The following is a 20,351-nucleotide window of genomic DNA, read 5'->3' on the forward strand; positions in this document are numbered from 1 at the left end:
AGGAGCAGTCTTGCTCTTGTTCTGTTAGGGACAAGGCAGTAGTTTTGCCTTGCTCATGTTAGGGAGGGAAAGTGTTGTGATCTTCAGAGCTGTGATGCTCTGCATCTCTGAGAACAGGCAGGGCAGGGAGAAACGGGCCTGTGTGTGTTCCTCGAGCAAGGCACTGATTAAATGTGCTGTAATATATCACTGCCACCTAGGGCCAAAATCGGAAACTGCACTGCCATTTGAAACTTCACCTGCGAAAAAGAGATAGGGGTATTATTTTATATATATGTGTGTAAAATTGTATATGTAAAATTTGAATTTAGTTAGGGGGAAGAGAGGGACCTTCTTAATACCCATAAATGCATTTCAGAGAGTGAAAAACTGACTTGTTCCCAGGAAGTACCATTTCAGGCAGAGTTCTAATTGTCAAAAAGTAAAAAGTGGGAAAAAAAAACACACCTGAAAATTTCCTTAAGGGAGTCAGTAAATAAGCAAATTTGTGATTGTATGGGTTTGTCTTGCTTCATTACAGTTTGAGGAGTTTTCCTTACTGAGCATACATTCTTACCTGAAATTAATCTTGAATTAAAAAATCTTCCAGTAAGTTTCTTTCCTCCCATCTGTCAATGTGCAGATGCTGAACCATGGAGGTTGGATGACAGCGTATGCTCCAGGAAGCTCAGTGATTAAAAGCAGCCTTGGAAAGTCGTCTTCCTAAACTGTTTGATTCTAGAGGCTGTAAATCCTCGTAAAATATAAATTAAGCAAGTTATCGTGGGTTTATCCAGTCTCCTAAGTTCTAAACATTGACGTAAATGATCATTACCACAAGATAATTAAGTAATCGCCCAGCTGGATTTATTAAATGACGCTGTTATTTCAAAACCTAATCACAACATTTATTTCTGTAAGTTGTCATGAAACCCAGGAACAGCTAGGGTCAGCAAAAGACGTAGCTGCAGCCATCAGATTTTGCTTGCTCTGGCGTTATTTGTAGGAGCTGGGATTTACCATGAAGACTCATACCCTTTTTTGTTCCAGAACCTAGCCATGTTAAAAACGATTACAACACAGGGAATGAACGCATGGGCTTTCCCTCCATGGCGCTTATAAATATTCAAGCTCACGCTTGCAGACTTGTAGCCTAAGAAGGAGCAAGTCGAATGGGCCAAGGCTACCGGGTACACACAAGAAGCAGGTACATGATGTGTGAGCTGTATAAAAAAGACATCCTGCCTGGTGTCGGGACAGACGATTTTCCTCGGGTGGAGACTTGAGGAAGGCAGATAGTAAATCTGCTGTGGTGGGTGCAATGATTCCAGGAAGGTAGGATGGCTGAAAAGGCCAAAGTTGGCAAGATGGGGCGGATGCTTGTTTGCATGCAATTCTCTTGTCCAGACAGATGCCACCCTATGGAGGGAGTGGGTGTGTTTATAGAAGGCAAAGATCAGAAAACTTCTGTAGCATTTCAGAGCAAGATTCAGCAAAGTGCTTCAATGTGTTACGTTTTTATTGATTTCCCAGTTTTTCTGTTAGCTGTTGGACGTGATACTAAGCATAAATAATTTTCCTGTTTTGTAGTATCCTTCAAATAGATAAATACGAACCCCACAGAACCATTCATAATTAAGCATTGGCACGTTGTTTGTTGTCTGTCCCCCTTCTGCCATTTTCTTCCCATGTTGTCATCTTGCTCTCCTCTCCTTTCGGTGTAGGAGAGCCCTTGCTCGGTGCAAGTCACTGTACAAAAAGTTCTTTTCTTGCCAGGATTCGAGGATTCCTTTACAGCTGAGTGCTGGAGGCACAGGTGCCTGCCAGCTCCTTTCCTTTCTCCGTGCCTCTCTCGCTGTTGATTTTAAGACTTGTCCATGAGTTAAGAAAGAATCACAGTAAGAGTGCAGTGCCTCTTCTTTTATTGGGTCTGTTGGCCTGGGCTTACTGCCGTGGTGATGGGAGCCTCCCCCACCACGGGGCTGGGCCAGCCTGGATATTTGTGTGAGGTGGGTCTGTGCGTGGAGCGTGAGCCTGGTGTCTTCAAAACACGGACGTGCCGAGCACGTGCTACCAGCCATCTGCCTGGGGAGTTTGTCTGGCTCATGGGAGAGAGATCTTACTGGGGGGTGGCTGTTGCCAAATGACTTACTCAGCCTGCTGGTCGTTCCCCAGAAAACCTCCGGGAAGGTGTAGCTGCAGGTGGGCTGTAGGACACACCGTCACGGAGGCCGTGTTTTACACACCCTTGCATCCTAAGGATCTCAGAAGTACACAGCAACTCCAGTCTTCTGTCAGGCTGCTGCTGGTTCCAGGGCTGGTTCTTAGGTCTGGGCGCCGAGGCACAGCATGCAGGCCCCGCTGCCTCTCGGCGTGGGGAGCAGCTACACACTATCCTATTGTAAGCCATCACTTGAAGGAACCTGCTGTTGGGCTGCACAGGATGTGTATATAGTTCATGGGCTGTTAATTGGGCACTTTAGCTTTGACTAATAGATTTTACTTCACTGCCACAAATTTGCAGCCTGCTTGGCCAGCTACTGATAACTTGCTTGTCTTTAATTGTGCAAATACAACCTCAGGTATTTCAAAATGAGGGCATCTGGCTGATGGAGAGGTGGAAAGGAGGGTGGATACTCATAATTTGAAGCACTACAGTTACACAGTTATAATTTCTGCAGTTGACAAAATCTCATATACCCACTGAAGCATACGAACCTACCCAAGATTTGTCCTTTATATCAGGCCTTTGTGAGTGGGGACACTTGCAAAAGGAAGTTGTAAATAATTGCAATTGTCAGCCTTCTATATCTGCTCTCTGAAGCTACAGAAGAGAAGTGATTGACCAGCTTTGTTATTCGAAGCATTTCCCTTAACAGCTGAATCCTGTGGGAGATTCCTCTTAGAGCAGCTTTCCTCTGTGCTGGACTCTCCTGACAAGATCACAGACGGCTTTTGGTCTCTGAGTGCCATGCTGAACATCTAGTTAGGTCTATTTTTACATCTGAAGTATGTTCAAAGATGCTATGGTGAGAAAAAGCGGTACAGTAGGATTGGAGGGTAGTCTATACAGGGTAATGCTTTTGGGGCAGTATGCATTTTCTTTCCTGTTCCTGAAATTTCTTGTCTGTAACATCATGAAACTTTACTTAGCACCGAGACAATGCTCATGACCAGATAATTACAGTCTTAGTGGAAAAAAAAATCTATTCTGCCCTTTATAGTCTCTCTGACGTGTCCTTTTCAGCTTTGAAATTTTCCAATAAGATAAATTAATTTCAGTAGTTATTGTGACTCTAAAAAATTGAGAAGGAAAAACTATACCTGAAGCTATTTTCCCATATTGACAATATTTTCTTTGCCCTTTTATTCTGCCCTGGGCGTTGGTATGGTATCAGAACAGACTTTTAGGGCATGAGATAGAAAATACTGTGGCCTGAGAAGGTGGCTGGGGAGGTGGCTGAAGGGGGGAACTGGTGGCTGAAACCTCGGCTGTTTCATTACCGCAGGGAATTAGGCAACGGACAGGTTTGACCAGGATTTTCCTGGGTTTCGAGTGAACGTCACTTCAGCGACGTTACAGACGTCAGGTTTTGTTGTGAGCTGTTCTGACTCCCGCGTGTAATCTGGATCCTCGCCGCCAAGACGAGCCTCGTCGTACCTGCCGCCCTTGCTGGCGTGGCCTCACCGCCAGCTGGGAGGTGACGGGTACCAGCTCAGCGCACGAGGGCTGAGCTGCCTCCTGCTGTCCCCGCGTGCTGCCAGGCACCTCAGCACCTCACCAACACCCCGAGCTCGGCTTGATCGGAGGCGGAGCTGCTGGTTGTTCTAGTTCTCAAAAGGAAGGAGTGGGACTTCTCCAGGTGTAGATAACCAGTCGTTAGAGGCTGATTACTCATAAGAGTTTTGGTATCGAGTTAAGATCGTTGCGTGATCTATTGATTTCTCTCATTTGTTTTCTTCTACATTTCAGGAAGGGTGCTTGTGGCCTTCGGAAAGCTCGGTATCGCGCCAGGGTGCTTCAGAGGTAAAGTCAGATTTCTTACTGTCTTTGGCGATGTGCTTTCCTCCTTTTCGTTATGTATATTCGCCTCCTCTCAAAATATACATCTATTAAGTAAAGAAGCCTTTTCAGTGTAGATCAAGAGCCAGATTCATGTGGACAACTGAGCCTGTCTCAATTCCCATTCAGTAAACGTCTAAGACTTTTTTAATTGAAAGACTGAAGTTCTAGCTACCCAATGCCTTGTCTCCATCAGCAGCTCCCTGTAGCACAGTAGGTATTCACAGATAAGTGTCATCCAGTGGCTTGGTAATTTGAGTTTTCCGTGGAATCTGGGAGGCCTGTTGCTCTTCCCCCTGTATTTTTCCTGAATTTACAGCATGTTCTCTGTTGTCAGTGTTTCCTGTCTTCTGGCTAGCCACAGACGTTGCCGCTCATTGTCCTGAGTGGTGGCACAGCTCTCCTGTGTCAAACTGAATCTTTGTGGTAGCTGACACTGCGTTTGTGGGGTCAGGGGATGAAGACGCTGCGTGGACCCTGAAATGAAATGAGCAACTTGATAGATGTGGGTCTAAGAAGCTGGTGTGTCTGTCCAGATTTGGAATAGACCAAGTGAAAAGCAATAGCTCCTCACAGAGTATCTCAAACTCTTCCTCTTGTAAATCCTGACCTTCCCCAGTGCTTAACACGCCAGAGACATTTTTTCCACTCCCAGAGCAGAGTCCCCCCTGGAGGCTGAGGTCTGGCTGAGAACTGAGGGGGGGGCGGAGGACACCTGATCTGCTCGTGTAGTGAAGGCGTGAGATATGCTGGACCTTCACAAAATGTACTTAAAACGGCCATCTGAATTCTTTGGTAATGTGGGGGGTTGCATTAACTCGGAGTAGGAGGGGGAGGCTCGAGCTGCAGCTGAAGTTCAGCATTGGGACATTTCATTTCCTCAGAACTAATTAATTGTGAAGATGAGAGAGAAAAATAATTTCAAGTGTTTCCTCTGTACAGCAGCAGAATTGTCTAATCTCAGCTCTGCATGCTGTAATGTCAGAAGGAGCCGTGTAGGATCTTGGCCTTCCTTTGTGAAACTGCTCTCAAATATCTTGCGTTAGATCCTTCCTGCAACTCCTACCCCTTTTTTCGCACGCACGCACGTGGGAGCACAATATCTGCTGGATTAAACCTCTAAGATAGGCGACAAAGAGAAGCACTTCCCATTTCATCAGTTCCTCTCAAATACGGAGGACCTGCAGCGCTTTGCTCAGCCACGTGTCTCTCTCTTCCCGTTGCAGATTATGTATGCTCCAAGGTCCAGGGACAGGTTTACCGCCCCATCCTTTATGCAGCGGGACCGTTTCAGTCGCTTCCAGCCCACTTACCCGTACATGCAGCATGAGATCGACCTTCCTCCGACCATTTCCCTCTCGGACGGGGAAGAGCCGCCGCCGTACCAAGGCCCGTGCACCCTGCAGCTCCGGGACCCCGAGCAGCAGATGGAGCTCAACCGGGAATCCGTCAGGGCGCCGCCCAACCGAACCATTTTTGATAGCGACTTGATAGACATCTCGATGTACAATGGGGGCCCCTGCCCACCAAGCAGCAATTCGGGCATAAGTGCAACCAACTACAGCAGTAATGGAAGGATGGAAGGACCGCCCCCGACGTACAGCGAGGTCATGGGGCACTACCCAGGCTCCTCTTTTTTCCATCACCAGCACAGCAACGCGCCTCCTCCCTCGCAGAGGGGGAGCAGACTTCAGTTTCAGCAGAACAATTCAGAGAGCACAATTGTCCCCAGCAAAGGCCAGGACCGGAAACCGGGGAACCTGGTCTGAGTCACTCTCCCAGGTGCATTTGAACTGAAGACAGGAGATCCAAGCAGGGCGGCGGAGGAAGACCCCCGTGCTCCGGTGCACAATGTTGTTACATTTCACGTGGTACAACTTAGTAAAACCAAACGTGCAAACCAGTTCTTTGTTTCTGATTCCTTTCAGGGGAATTGCATGCAAAGCAGATCGAAAGAAATACAAACTTCCATTCAGTTTGTCTACGAGCAGTGTTTCAGGGGAGGGGGGGATATATTATTTTTTTTTAATAAACTATTTCAATTATTTAATTCTAAAAGTAAACTTAGCACAGAAATGAGGCTTGTGTAGCCTGTTTTATACTCACTGAATGGCAGAAAGAAGAAGAAAAGAAGGTTTTGCTAGATAAATGGGGGAAGAATTGGCCAGTTTGCTTTTTTTTTTCTCCCAGGGTGTGCATTTTTTTTAAATATGAATCAAAATTCCTGTTTTGTGTGCCAAGGTATAAAGTTGAGAACTTAGATGAATGCAAGAAATTAATTTGTGTTGTGATAAATGTGTTTTAAAAAGTTGCACTATCTTAATGTTTTAAAAATATATATGAGGGAACTGTTTTATGTGAAGTTCTTCTATATGTTGTCTTTTCACCTGTGGAATAATGATTGAGCCCCAGAAGTGATCTGGAGGAGTTTGCCCCCCTCCCCCCGGCTTTGCTAGAAAAAGGGGACAGGACTTAGCCTAACATCTCTTGACTTACACAAATCAAGAAATACAGGGACACTTAACTCGTTGTCTTTGCAATAATTTGCATTCATGTAACAGCGCGTCAACAAAGTGTCTTGGAGACTTTTGGATGGAAGAAGGCAAATGTGACATCCCAGCATTTTCCATCATTTAGGGTTTAGCTATTTTGCAGTTTAGACTCTTTGTTTCGTAAAAGGCAAAACAAAAGCCCAGATGTGTTAATTTGTATTGATTCTAACAACGTGCTGCCGTTCTTTTCCTTTTCATAACGCAGTATCACCAGTACTTAAGGTTTTAGAGATTTTTGTCCTCACTGTAGCCTGAAGTGTATCTAGTCACATATCATGACATTATGCAATAAATTGTTTAAAAATGCAAGGTGGGTTTTTTCCCCTGCAATGCTGTTGAAATATGTGAGACTCTGTTGTGCTTTCCGCTCTCCGTTGCCATCTTCTAGATACTGAAATTCAGTCCTGGAGATCCAGCCTGCTGACGTGAAGGGGCCTTCGTAGCTATAACCCCCGTGCAGTTTCCGCAGCAGTACCGAGAGCTGGCGGTGGCGGTGCTGCCTTCTGCAGCATCCCTGCCAGCGATGGATGGAGGGTGCTCGCGTGTTGGCTAAGCATCTGTAAGCCCTGGTTTTGTTGTGCCGGTCTTAAAAGCAGTTGGAAGATTTTACCTGCTGGTGAAGCGGTGCGTGGGGTGCTTCTTCCCTGGCTGGCTTTGTGTGGAAGCAAACGCAGCACTGGCAGGCAGCTGAATGGTGATAGTGGCAGCACAAGCACACGAAAAAGCACAACTTGCACTTAAAATGCATTTCGGAAATGGACTTAAAGTAAGAACCTGTAGAGTCTCTAGTTTGCATAGTTTCTAATATATATATATATACATGTGTGTGTGCGTGTCGCAGACTCTTCACTTTAAGATCTCTCACCTTCCTTGCTCCCGAAGCCTTTGCTCGGTGGCCAGCAGCGGGCAGGAGCCCTGGGCTGGAGGCTGGCACCTGAAGGCTCTGGCACCTGAAGCGAGTCTTTGATCTATGCAGAGTTTTGATGCCAAAACAGAGCGCGTGTCTTTCTGTGTGTGCGTGTTTTACGGGCCTCGGCGTGGATCATTTTCTTCACGAGCTAACTCGGTTTTGTGCTAGGTTAGAATTTGCCTAACTGTTAGCCTGGGTGTGCAGCCTCGCTTGTGGCCGTAGTTGTTCCTTGGTCTGAGTCACTCCGGTAATGCAGAGTAACGCTGCCTCGTGGTTTAGGTATTATTTCACGGGAGAGACTATGATGGGACTCGTTTTTTCCACACTCCGCCCCACAGGACGGGTGTTCAGGAGAAGACTAGGTGGCTGTCAGTCAGCTGGGGCTCTCGTCGCACCCAGTTCCTGGGAATAAAAGTTGTTAAATTAGTTTTTTTGCAGATAACCTACAAACGTAATCCCTTAGGTAAATCAAGCAAACTCAGCAAATGTTGAATTTGGTCTTCAGTGACTTTTGTTGTCCTTTGGAAGTGAGCTGTTGGCCAGACGATGCTTGTGCCTACTCGGACCCCTTGCTGTTGCCTCAGTGTGGGTTATTTAGCCGAAAAACCATTAGGTGAGAACAGCTGGAGCTCGGTCATCATGTCGGAGCACACCTGGATACCAGCTTCTCCCCACATGCAGATCTCACAGAAGTGAGCCTTGAAGTTACCTTCAAAGTCACCTCTGGGGAACGTACTTGCTTTGAAGACAGCCCTTTACCATCTTTTGACATCCTTGCATACCGGTGAATTCATGCACTTGCCAATCATGTTCTTGGGCATGTTGCATGCATGGTTGTCCCAATTTTTCTTGACTGAGGAAGTTTTCCTGTGTGTGGAAAATGTGAGCTGTTCCACCCATTCTGTAGAAGAGAGCTGTAGAAAAAAACTTAATATATGCCTACCTAACAGTTGCATTTCCTCTCCCATCTTTGTCTTCTCCTCATGTTTTGCTGTCCAAAGCTCACATGCAGCCAGTATTCCCAGCAGCAAAGAAAGTGTAGTCACTGGTGCTTGCTGCAGGTGAGCTTGCCATCCGCTGCTTTTGTTTGGGGGCCTCTTATGAGAGTAAATACAATGTTTTTGAATGAATATTAGGGATCTTTGATGGGAATCCCAGCTAAAGGATAACATTACAGAAGTGTGTGTTCTTTTTTGTTGTAGTGAGAGAGAATATGCCCCAAAACAGTAAAATAAAGAATATAAAATTAAATAGATAGTGCTATTAATCTGTACAGGCTTAGGAATTGGTATTCTCTGAATACAGGTAATTCTGCACAGTGTTTATGGAAAATTCCATTTGAGAATATCCAGAATTAGTAAAAGTGTTCCACAGCCACTCAAATGCGGCGTTGTAAATTATTAAAGATTTCAGTAAGCACTGCAGAGTTAACCATGTGGATTATACTTCCATACTGGTGTTTTGGTTTACGTGCATCATGCACATAAACACATAATACCTGTGTAGTTTTCTATGTGATGGATCATACTAGCCTGAATTTTGTCTCGCCTGGTGTTTGCCCAGTATTGCCCAAAATTCACTCCAGTGTCCCCGCTTCAGAAATTTTCAGGCTAAAAGGTTTATTTTTTTAAACATGCCTTTAAGAAATAAAGCTTAAAGAAATAAAGAAATAAGCAAATTACGACTTCTCTTATTTACCATGAAGGTTGATTCTTCCCTTAAGTGGCTTGGCATGGGTCCTTGGTGCTAAATGTGCCCCATCTGCAGTGTGTTTTCGTGTGATCTTGCAGGGCTGGGAAAGGCAGGGTGTAGCTATCGAAAAGAGGTTTCTCCCTGCCACTAAGCTCTACTCCTTGTATGCTTGGCCTGGTTGTGGTTGTGTTCGTTGCAATGCTGTGCCATCAGGCTCTTTGTACGTGAAGTCGCCTTAAAGATACGAACGAGAAATACAAAAACTAGTGCCCATTCACGTGAGCAGTGTTCAGGTTCCTTCTTGGTTGTGTGTGTGGCACACACAGGATTCACGGTACTTGGCATGGTAGTGAGGAAGACATTTACGCTCCTGCAGTCGTGGCGTCTGCAGGAGCCATGGGTTGAGTGGTGCCTTTTTTTTTAAATTGCTTTCCCCACTTCTCCCACCAGCTGGCAGCTGCTTCTGCCACCCCAAATCTCTGAATTTGTGTGTTGCAGAAATTTAATAATAAAAAAAAAAGCCACAGATCTTTTTTTTTTTCCTCTATGAATGTGGTTCAGGGAAGAGCAGGGAGTGGGCTGACATCATTTCTGGAGGAAGGCTCTTTGTGAAGTGAAGTGAAAGGGAAGGAAGATTTGTCTTGCTAAAGAATCCTGTGTGTAGGCTGGTTGAACGGCATTGCCTGGAGCAGCTGCTTCTAACCCTGCTGGGTAGCGAGCTGTCGGACCTTCAGACCAACACCCTGGTCTGTAGGTTTGTGTTCTGGAGAAGGTGCATTGCTAGCCTTTTGCTGACTCTGAGCCCTGCACGCTCGTTGTAACTAAGGTAACCTGGTTTTGCAGGCGAAGAAAAAGAAAGTGGTATGCTGGTGAAAGATAGATGTTCTAAAATTGTTTGCAATTTTTTTTTCCCCCAAAGTTAAACAATATGCTTGCTGGTACACTTGAAGATATTTAGGATTGTCCCCAGGTTCTCTCTGGTCATTAGCATTGAGGCGTGTCCATTTTCGTGTGTGTATACATACCTGCATGTAAAATTGTGCCTCTGTCCTATCTGTTGATAATCTATATATTAGTTACTATTCCATGATCACCTTTCAGAAATGCTAGATGGCATTGTGCTCTCAGGAATGATGACAGGTCATTTGTCAAACAGCTGGAGGCGTGAGGAGTATTTGTTTCTCGCTGCTGTAAATGTCATGCCCTGTTTTTATCAGTTGAGGAGTTCTGCTGTGCAAATTTTTTCCTGTGACCTAGCGCGATAGTGCATCTTCCATCCAACATCTCTCTTTTTTTAGGCTGGGCTTTGAAAAGTCCTCGTGCTTTTGGGACAACACAAATGTAGACCTTGTGTAATCGTGTACACAAAGCAAATGTACTTCACGTACCCCTTAAATCTCAGATGCATGTTATTTCAGGCCTAGCTAATGCTAAGAATGAAGTGATGTCTAGTGGGTTCAGGTGAAGGTTGGCTTTTGATTACATCTTTGTTTTTTAGGTAAATGCTGTTATAAAGAATTTAGTTACACATAAATGGCTTGTGTTGCCTGCTTGCTAGCCAGTGCGATTACAGCTGTTCTTCTAAACTAGCCCCAAATGTGTCAATTGTTTTAAATCCCTGGAAAGAGGGACTCTTACAGAATTGTCTGAGACCTGTTGAGGTCCTATAGAACCTTGTGAGGATGTGTTGGAGTTACAGAGGTTTCCTGGCTGAACTCTCTGAATTTCCTCTATTCTGTATGTTTCATTAGGAAACTGAAGCTTAAAGTTTTGGGAATGGCCTAGCTGAAAAGGTTGCTTGGTAAGACTTTTTTATACTTAATAGTTTGCCAGTCTGTGCTCGTTAATCAGGGGTGCAGGTTACCTTCAGCCCTGCCTCTGGTTCCATTGCTACACTGGCAAAAGCCCCATTGGGCACACTTACACCAGCAAAAAAAATAAATAAGTAAACGTCCTTTTATTGGTACAGCTCCACTTGGGGAATTTGCAGGAGCTGCACCACTCAGTTCAGTCCCTGTGAGCAGCGTTGGACCCCTGTTGCCTCTTCCCAGCAAACTCTTTCAAGTGTCGCTGATGGCTCCGCTTGGATGAGGCGCTTTGCCATGTCGGTGAGCACCCCAGGCACACGGTGTAGGAGTCTGCTGGTGTTCCCTTGAAAGAGGTGCTGCTATTGGCATTAAATATATTTCAGGGCCTCTGCATTTCTCCTGCTTTCAAAGGAAAAACAGCATGATTTTGTATTGAGACATGTTGCAAACTCTCCTGGCTTTTACTTCTGCCTTGCTGTAGTCTCCCCGTTCTAGTTTCAGACTGAACAAAAGCAACCGGGTATTGCTGGTACTGCTTCAGCGCTAAAAGAGCTTGCCTTTTTTTATTGGTTATCAATACAGAAACAAACTCAAAACCTAGAAACTTCCCCTTCCCTCCAACACCCCCCCTCTGTGTGATTTACTGCCAGAGATGACTCTGTCATTTCTTTGCTGTATTGCTGCTGCTGCTGCTGCTATTTTACCTGGTTTGGTATGTGAGCTTTCTGACACGGTGTGGTATGTGTAGGATCTTGTGGGTGACGAAGCTGTCTCTTTTCTTCCTTTCTCTCCTTGGTTCGTGCTTGTCTGTCTGCCGTGGTAGGGTTATTAATAAATTATCGACGTACGTGCTAGCTATAATTTTGAGGAGGTTTGCATGTCAGTAGTTTGTAAGCAACTAAGGTGCCTCATGTTCAGGTCTGAGCAGATAGGAATCCCCTTGCACTCGAGAGGGCCTGACCCAACGCCCGGTGGCGTTGGCAGGAAGACTCCTGCTGACTTCAGGGGGCATTGGGTCAGGCCCTGCGCTCCCACCTTTGTTGTGCCTCACTTAAAATGGTGCTTTTTCAGTTGTCTGTCTTTTTCTTTCAGTCCTTTTTTTTTTTCTTTGTATGGTGCTGTGTATAACTTGAATATATTATGCACATATCCTACCCAATGGGTAGAACAAACAAACATACAAAAAAAACAAATAGATGTTGTTAATACTGTAAGATAATGTATAGATGATACCGATTTTAACACAAAAAAAAATGGCATAGACTTTGTGAATGCCAACTTCTGCGCTTGGTCCTTTTTTGTAAGAAGATTTGCAAATGAATGCATACAAATGACAAAAAGTCTATGTATTTTATTTTCCTATTAAATATCAATATAATATCATAAGGGAAAAAGTTTGAACAAATCCTTTTTGACTAGCCTGTGTATAGCAATTGGTCGTTTGATGCATCTTTGCTGTGAAGATCTTTTTTTTTTTAATGTGTCACTTTAAGAAAAAGGAAAAAACAAAACAAACAAAAACCTCCACAGCTTTAACCTTGCAGCTAGATGCTTCTCATATTGGTTGTTGTCTCGCTATTGCTGAGTTGGACCAGTATTAGTTACTACTTCTCCAGCAGATACATTATTTATTATTATCCTTGATTGTGTTGTGTTGTTGTTTTTTTTTTTTTTTAACCTAGAAATGGGCTAAAACCTTTCAAATCTTTTTTATTTTGTCCGCGTCCTTGATGGGAAGTGAAGCTCAGACAAGTGGGAACTGATCCAAACCACCCCTGCAAAATCAAAAGTAGGCCAACAAGATTTTTGTGAAAAAACCTGGCCCTGGTGTCCTGTCTCCCTGCCAGCGCGTGTGGTCTGAAGGCCTGGCCTGTGGCTGGGGACCCCTGAGGACCCGCGTGGCGGCAGGGGTGCCAGCTGTAAGGGTAGACATGAAAAGCCGTGGTCTGTTATGAGCCGAGTGCGGGCCTTCAGGCCCCGCTCCTGACGCCCCGCTGCTGTGCCGACTGCTGCCGGCAGTGGCGGCGCCAAGGTCGGTGCGTAAGATGGCGGCAGAAAGGCCCAAAGCCGTTCGGTGCTGAGGTGGGACGTGGCACGGAGCTCAGCTCTACACCTGGTGTTTCTGCTGGTAGGGTGGTGTCCTCACGGGCACCAGGCGTCCCCGGCGGCCTGGGTCCCCCCACACGTCCCGTTGCCCCGTGCGCTCTCTCGGCGTGGCTTGTTCGGTGAAGCAAATACCTCAGGAAAACTAACCGTGAAGTTCTAGTTTAGAGAATTGCAGATACTCTACTTATTTTTCTAAGCTGTTTGTTCTAACTATCCCAGGATGGTAGGCGATATACAAGTTTGTCGGTCCGAGACAGACCAGTCCTCTCGCTGACGGATACCAACCGATCTCTCGTAGATCCCCCTGTCTGTATGTAGCTTTTTTTATACTCGTCAGGCTTTAACCACAGATGTAACGTAGCGACGTGTTGGGATGTGGTCGAGACGGCATTTTTGTTTGGTTTTCAGCTAGCTAAATGCTGTGCGAAAACTCAGGGGGCCTTGTCCAGGGCCCAGTGAAGTCCATGGTGAGGCTTCCTGCGGTGCCGGTGGGCTTCGGGTCCGGTCCGTGGCTTGGAGCATGGTCCTTGGCCGGCCTGTTGTGACTTCTCTGCTGACCTGAAACTCCAGCTACGCATTTGTCTGTAAATATCTTTTTTAAAGCACTCACGGGCGTCCTGTGTCTGAATGTTGACCATGGTTGTTTTGTTTTTTGTTTCAAAGAAATGCGTAAATTTTATGGCCAGTTCCACATCGTCAAGCCTGTACAGGTAGCTTGTCTCCATCCCTCTCTATATTGAGCTGTTTTATCAGTAAGCATGTACCATAGTGAAGTGTGCATATTTTACGACTGTCATTTGTTAACTCATTTATTGTTTGCCAGGGCATAGAGCAGTTGTTCTGGAAGTATGTCTTGCCTGGCCATTTTCACGTTTCTGTTTGCACTGCAGAATAACTTCTGTGCATGAAGGAAGAAAAACAAACAAAAAACCCAGGCCTTGACTAGGAAGAATCTTTACAGAGCAAACCTCATGCTGGAAGAACCTAGGGTATGCTTTATCATAACAAAACTTGCATATTGAGTGGACCAAACATGAGCGTGCCTCCTTCTGGAGGCACTGATTTGCTTTGAAGCTGCAGTGGAAAGAGCAGACTCTACTGAGTGTATTCACAGCTGTGTTCACGCTTTGCCATTTACCACGAAGCACAGCAGGCAGCCAGGATTTCAAAAGAAGTATAGCAGAAGTTAGGAGAGCCTCAGGCATCATAGGCCTGGACAGCAAAAATAATAATATCACCTTAATATCTTCTAACAATCTTTTTCTACTTACAGTACCAAGACTATGTAAACGTTGTTAGGGATTTTATCTTTGTATCGCTATCGACTGCCCAGTGCTGCTGTGCTCAGAGCATCTCATGATGGTATGTACATCAGTCAGGCTGTTTTACTTAAAATTAACCACCAAATGCCTGGCTTTAGAGTGTTGACCCTCTCTTTGTTGTTTCTTGCTAGTTACTTTACAGTGTAAAATGCTTTATTGCTGTATGGATTTTTTTTTTTGTATTTCCAACATTGTGGCTTTCAAGATCACATTTTCAATATGTCTCTTATTTTTGTCCATTTTGTTTCAAGTTATTCTGAAATATGTACAGCACTATCAACAATATTTACTCTTTCTTTTAAATTTTATTGTTGTAAAAACAAAGCTATTAAAAACAATAAGTCTTTTTACAACTGTATTGGGATTTCTCAATAGCTGTTCATGTGACGCTATGACAAACCTGGCTTGCTTTAATTTTTTTACCTTATTTTCCTTTTAACACAATTAATTTGTTGCTTATTTTCCACTGTAACTCCCAGTTATATACAGAAAAAGATTTCAACTGTTGTGTATCTGACTCTTTTAATTGAGCAAATGGTGATGTCCTAGTTTTTAGACCTAAGGTCTGTTATTGCAATACTTTTAAAGGAAGATGTTGCTCTAAGTGCTGTTGTTAGTTTTAAATACAGATTTTATGCTTGTTCTTAATACGCTATGGTTAAACCATAGCAGAAAATTATTAAAAACCATGAAATGCATTTGTCTCCTGTTGAATTTATTTTCTCTTTGAAGTGGGGGAGTTAAAAAAAAAAAAGGGGGGGGGGGGTGAAACACTAGGGTGGCTCTCTAAAATGAATGCGTGTCCTTTTTCCTGCTTGGTTTTCTGCTGGCGGCCAGGTAGCTGATCATAAAAGAGTCAGGGGGTGGATTCAGCTCTTGAAACATATGGGAGGACTCTGGGAAATGGGTTTTTGATGAAGACTTTACATCAGTGTTATGATTCTCAGTCTCTGGTGATTAGTGCAGGGATGGTTTTGGGTGTTTCTGCCCTGCCGCTGTGCCGCAGGATGGTCCATGACAGGAGGCAGCTCTGTCAGAGCATCTGCCCGTCACCCGCTGTAGTGAATGGGAGACCCTTCATCCAAGCCACCAATGTCTTCAGTTCCTCCAGGCTGAGGACCCCACCTCAGTCCCACTTAAAGCACTGGGTGCCGGTGGCTGCCCCCAGCAGGTCGGTGCTGACAGACCAGGTGGTGGACAACCCCCAAATCACTGAGTTGAAGAAACTGGTTCAAAAGCAAACATACAGGATATGGTTCATGGGGGAAGAGACATCATCTGGTAAGAAAGCTGGTGCATGCTTTGGCTGATGGTTAAAATGAGTAATTGTGGAATGGTATGGGGAAAGGAGAGAGAAGATAAAGGTTGTTTAAAAAAAATAAGATGGACCAAAGTGTCCTGTGAAAGACATTTACCTTTGGTAGTGAAAGGTAAATCAAATTATCCACGGCTGGTACCTGCCACTTTGCTATTAGAAAGCTTAACAAAACTGGGAAAGAACAAATATCTTCTATTTATGTATAAGTATAAAATGATGCTTTATTTAGCATGATTATTAATGAAATCCTTCTCTCACAGTGTTTCTTTTACCTGTGCCTGTGCTTGCTGGAGCTGGATCTCTCTGCTGCTCAGATAGGGTGCTTAGAGGGAGGTAGTGCTGCAAGCCTGGGGCTCTCCCAGGCCTTGTCAGGAAGGCGAGCTCTGAGGGAGCCACGCATCTGACACCCTGCTTGTGGAGCAGCATTCCTATCGCCTTCAGGTAGGAACCAGGGCAGTGCCACCCTTGCTGCTGCTCTCTCCAAATTCCTTGGTTAAACGTTATGACGCTTTGTTGTTGTTGTTGCTGTTGTTTAGAAGTAACAATTCTCTTTTCCTATAATCAGTTAGCTCTCCCTCACCACAGCATTTTAATTCTGCCTTAGTACTAAGAAGTAGCTGGTTCCTTGGTGCTTAGAAGTGCTGCAAACCTCCAAGCTCCTGCTCCTCCTCTACTGTCTGAACCCTGAACTCCCTGGAAACTGCATTTTTGGAGACTGCTTTGATCTTTTACTTAATCTGGTTTTAATTGTATTTATATTTGTTTTATAATATGCCATTCTGTTTGATTGTGTTTTAATATCTTTGCCAATGGTTGCAGCTCAGAATGCAGCTATAAATGGGGATGTCTCATCTCAGTAGGGTTACTTTTTCCTGTTAAAAGATTAATACAGTGGCTGCTGAAGTCCTGTGAAACCTTCAGGTCTGGCTTCCAGGCTCCCCACAGTATTGCTTCTCATTACAAACACCCTGGTTTTACCACTCCAAACCCTTTTCTTCCCAAGACCACTCTATAATGAGACTTCATTGCTTAGACAAAAATTAATTAGGCTTCTCTCATTATCACTGTTTTGATCGGCTGTGCTTTAAATGAGTTCTAATTAAAATGCACATTTTAAAAACCTTACTGCTGAATCCTGCTCTCACAGCTCGCTTCTACTGCAGTGATGCCCTGCTTTTGTTCAGTTTGCATTGTGCTACTTTTACAGAACTCTAGCACCAAGTATAAAAACTTGTCTGATTTTTTTTTCCTTGTTTTCTGCATTTTTTTTTCCAGACGGACTGCCAAATGATTGCTCCTTAGAACGGGGGTTAGCGCTGAGCTATCCAATTCTTTGACGTGTGGTAAAACTGATGAGTTGAGTTTCTCAGTACCCTGCATAGTCTGCAACATTAATTATCCCCAGAATGTTTCAAAACATTCGAGAAATTATGTTAGGCAGTTAAGTGCCTGTTTCTGCTCACCTTAGGTGATACAAATTGCCCTTAATGTACTATTTAAGTTGGAAGGACTGCACCATCTGTCCCAGTAATGTCCATCCCACGCTGAGCTGAAGGCAACTTTGCTGGGATGCCAGCACATTTACCAGCTAAACCTGGAGCAGGGCACATTGAAGGTTTGCTGTCTTTCATAAAGGGTGTAAAACAGAAGATCCTTTCTGTGAAATACTTTGTGCCCTTCAGTGACTTCCACTATGAAGCGCTTTGCAGAGAGGTGCTAACGCTATTTTAAAGATGAGGAAACTTGCATGGAGACGGATATGCAGCAGAATCATCTTCCCATCTCCAGTGTTCACATCCCACCGATGCTGAGGCATTTGCTCCCTGCTCAGTTCCAGCATTCATGTGCTGCTGTCCCTCACAGAGCTAATTTTCTGCATTTTGCTGGTGGTTTCAGGGTTCTAAAAAAGCCGTCAGAACATAGCCAACCCTTGTCTGGAGAAAGAAGGTGTTTTTTTGTTTTTTGTTTTTTTTTTTTTCATGGAGGCCAAAGTGCTACCCTTGAACCCCAGAAGCTCCCTTCAATGCCAACGCCAGATCGCTCCAGATTAATTTAACATTTGCAGACATTGCAGTGATTGACAGTGGAGTGGAAAATTCAAGTTTAATCCTGCTCTGTGTGCCACAGACATGGGCTCAGACAGCTTGACCTACATTTAACCCTGGGCAGCAAGAAACTCTTGGGGGGGGGGGTGGACGGACAGGGAGGCAGGGAGGGGGGAGGCAGTTTTCTTCTCCAAGCCCTGAGAATGTTACAGTTTATTGCATGTCCCTGTGTATGTGCATACACGTGTAATTATCTTACTGGTCTCTGAGCACTTCGTAGGCTGAGCCAAGCTTGCCCTGGCTGGCTTTACTCGGTGAAGAAGCCGTATAAGCCAAGTAGAAAATCGTTAACGTGCTTGCGTAGCCTTTCAGCAGGGTTTATGGCAACAGCAAAACGCATAGGAGCTAGTTGTTTTCTGACAATGGGATTAAGAGTCTAAGTGCTTTCAGATTTGATTATAGCTGTAAACTTTACAGCTCTCTGCAAAAGCTGATGAGCTGGTGGCTTTCACTAATGTTTTGTCAGGAAAAGCCTAACAGGTAAGGCTTGACTGCCTGCTGCAAAGCCAGTCATCCCGCCGCTTTGGCCTCCTTCATGCTGCTAACGAAAGGCTTGGATAATTGCTTAAAAGTCCAGCCCGTGTGTGTTTCGGAGAGCCGCTGGTGCAGCGTTAGATGCTGCAGTTTCTCAGCGAGGGGCGCATGTTGAAAGCCGTATGGCTGAGTGATAACAGCGTTAGCTGCTCAGTGTGTAAGCCCTCTCACCTTTTTAAATTATGCTGCATATTCTACTGATACTATGCTTGCAGATAAGGAAATATATGCGTGCTAGCTCTAGCCATGTGCTAGGCAAAATGGACGCTTTCATTTGTTTAAAATTATGCTCTGTCAGGAGAATGGTATTGGGCATGCTAAAATCACCACCCAGCAATAACACAGAAGAAATAAAGTGTCCGTCTGTGCTAAAACAGTACTCTTCTCAAGGTAACTGCCCAGCTGTAATTTAAGCACTGCTACTGCATTGACAGTTTTACTTTCTCTCTCTTTTTTTTTTTTAAAGTAGATTGGCTGTAGGTAGGTGTCTACTATGTAGATGCATGCAAATTACTTGAAGACTAACGCACAACGATCTGACAACAAAAAATATATTGTTAGTGGCATTATGCAGAACCCAGGGTACACCTTCTATAACATAGTAGTGTATTTCTATACTATAGTAGTGTATTATATTTATTCTCATGGCTTTTCCAGTCTAATCAGTTCTTACGGGGTGCCTGGGCGAAGAGCAGCGCGGCAGCTGCAGATGCACGGCAGGCAGTGCTGGTTGCTGCTGGCTGCGGGCACATCACAGCACCTACCAGTGAGCCTATGAGGCATGAAGTACACGTACAGCATTACTTCTTGTCTGTAACTTTGCTCATGTTCTCTCAGATCTGGATCCTCGTGAGCCCTCAGGCAGCTCTTTCGGCATGTATGGGCATATCCATAACAAGTGATTAAAATAAGCTACTCAGTAAACTTGTAGCTTGTGCATTTGGAGCCTCATGGTTGACCTGCGTTTTGTCTCCACCTGCTTTGAGACCCCCTTTGGGAAGACATGGGTAGGCACCAGGTAACGGCAGAGCTCATGAGGAGCCTTGTGCTGTCTCTCTCTGTGCCGGCTTCACCATGCACTGGCTGCCCAGAGACCACCCTGAAGTTATCGGGACTGGGTCAGGTCCACAAGTGCTAAGCCAGCAGTACAATTCCAGTTCTGATTCGGTGTAGGATCATGACTGTTTCAGATGGATTTGATGCAGCAGCTCCATTGGAAATTTTATGACTTTATTCTGATTGCAAGAGAATATAAGATCCTTGATTTGGCGTAAGATCAGAAGGACAGGGAATATCTGATTCTGTAGTGAGTCAGTGCGCCAATGGAGATGACTCAAAAATTGCACCATGTTTGAGCAACATGAGCTCATACATACGCATACGTCAGGAAGCCGTGGCACGTGTGGTCTGGTACTAAGCGTCCCAAACCTGAATTTAGCACATTGGTGACCCAGCGTTACCAAGACAGTGTCTGGCAGCAGCCCAACCCTTCATCTACTCCAGCACAAAGCCTCCTAACACAAGGACGTTGCCACACAGCTCACGAGTTGCTCTTAGGGGATGCTGAAGCCCAGAGGTTGCCAGCAGCACCCCTTGCTATCTCCCTGAGCCCATCCATGTGCTGCTTTGTCAGGGAGAGCTGGGACACAGGAGATTATGTGAACATCTCTTTTCCCATATATTTTCCTGTTCTTTATGGTAACAAACAAGATTCAGGGCTTCACCTTTAGAAATGAACACTGTAACATCCCCCGTTACCCCCAGTTACCTGAGGTAGGTTCTCCTCCAGTTGTCTTTAGAGAGCCTTAGTCTCTTTCTGGCCACCTGGAAAGCGAAAGAAGCAGTTAGAGATCTTTCTTTAATTATGTCTCTTTATGAAACTCTCCCGTCATATTAGTTTTTTGTTGTTGTTTTTTCCTTTTTATTCCTAAACAAGCCTGTGTATCTTCCCCTGTGTTCCCT

General features: G+C 44.8%; 1 protein-coding gene across 7 annotated transcripts in view; it reads left to right on the forward strand.

The window, feature by feature from the left end:
• The window catches only part of LDLRAD4 (low density lipoprotein receptor class A domain containing 4), a 291,353-nt gene extending 276,223 nt beyond the window's left edge, over nucleotides 1-15,130 (forward strand). For 6 of the 7 annotated variants that reach the window (XM_083827164.1, XM_083827162.1, XM_083827166.1 and 3 more), the window contains 2 exons: nucleotides 3,953-4,006; nucleotides 5,269-15,130. In XM_083827164.1, the coding sequence (XP_083683290.1) occupies nucleotides 3,953-4,006; nucleotides 5,269-5,811 (597 nt within the window). In that variant the 3' untranslated portion in view covers nucleotides 5,812-15,130. The remainder of the gene's footprint in view (nucleotides 1-3,952; nucleotides 4,007-5,268) is intronic. The other variant, XR_014580824.1, reaches the window with a different exon arrangement.
• Nucleotides 15,131-20,351: the final 5,221 nt, after the last annotated feature.

This window comes from Anser anser (assembly GCF_964211835.1).
Source record: "Anser anser genome assembly, chromosome: 2".
NCBI classification, from domain to species: Eukaryota; Metazoa; Chordata; class Aves; order Anseriformes; family Anatidae; genus Anser; species Anser anser.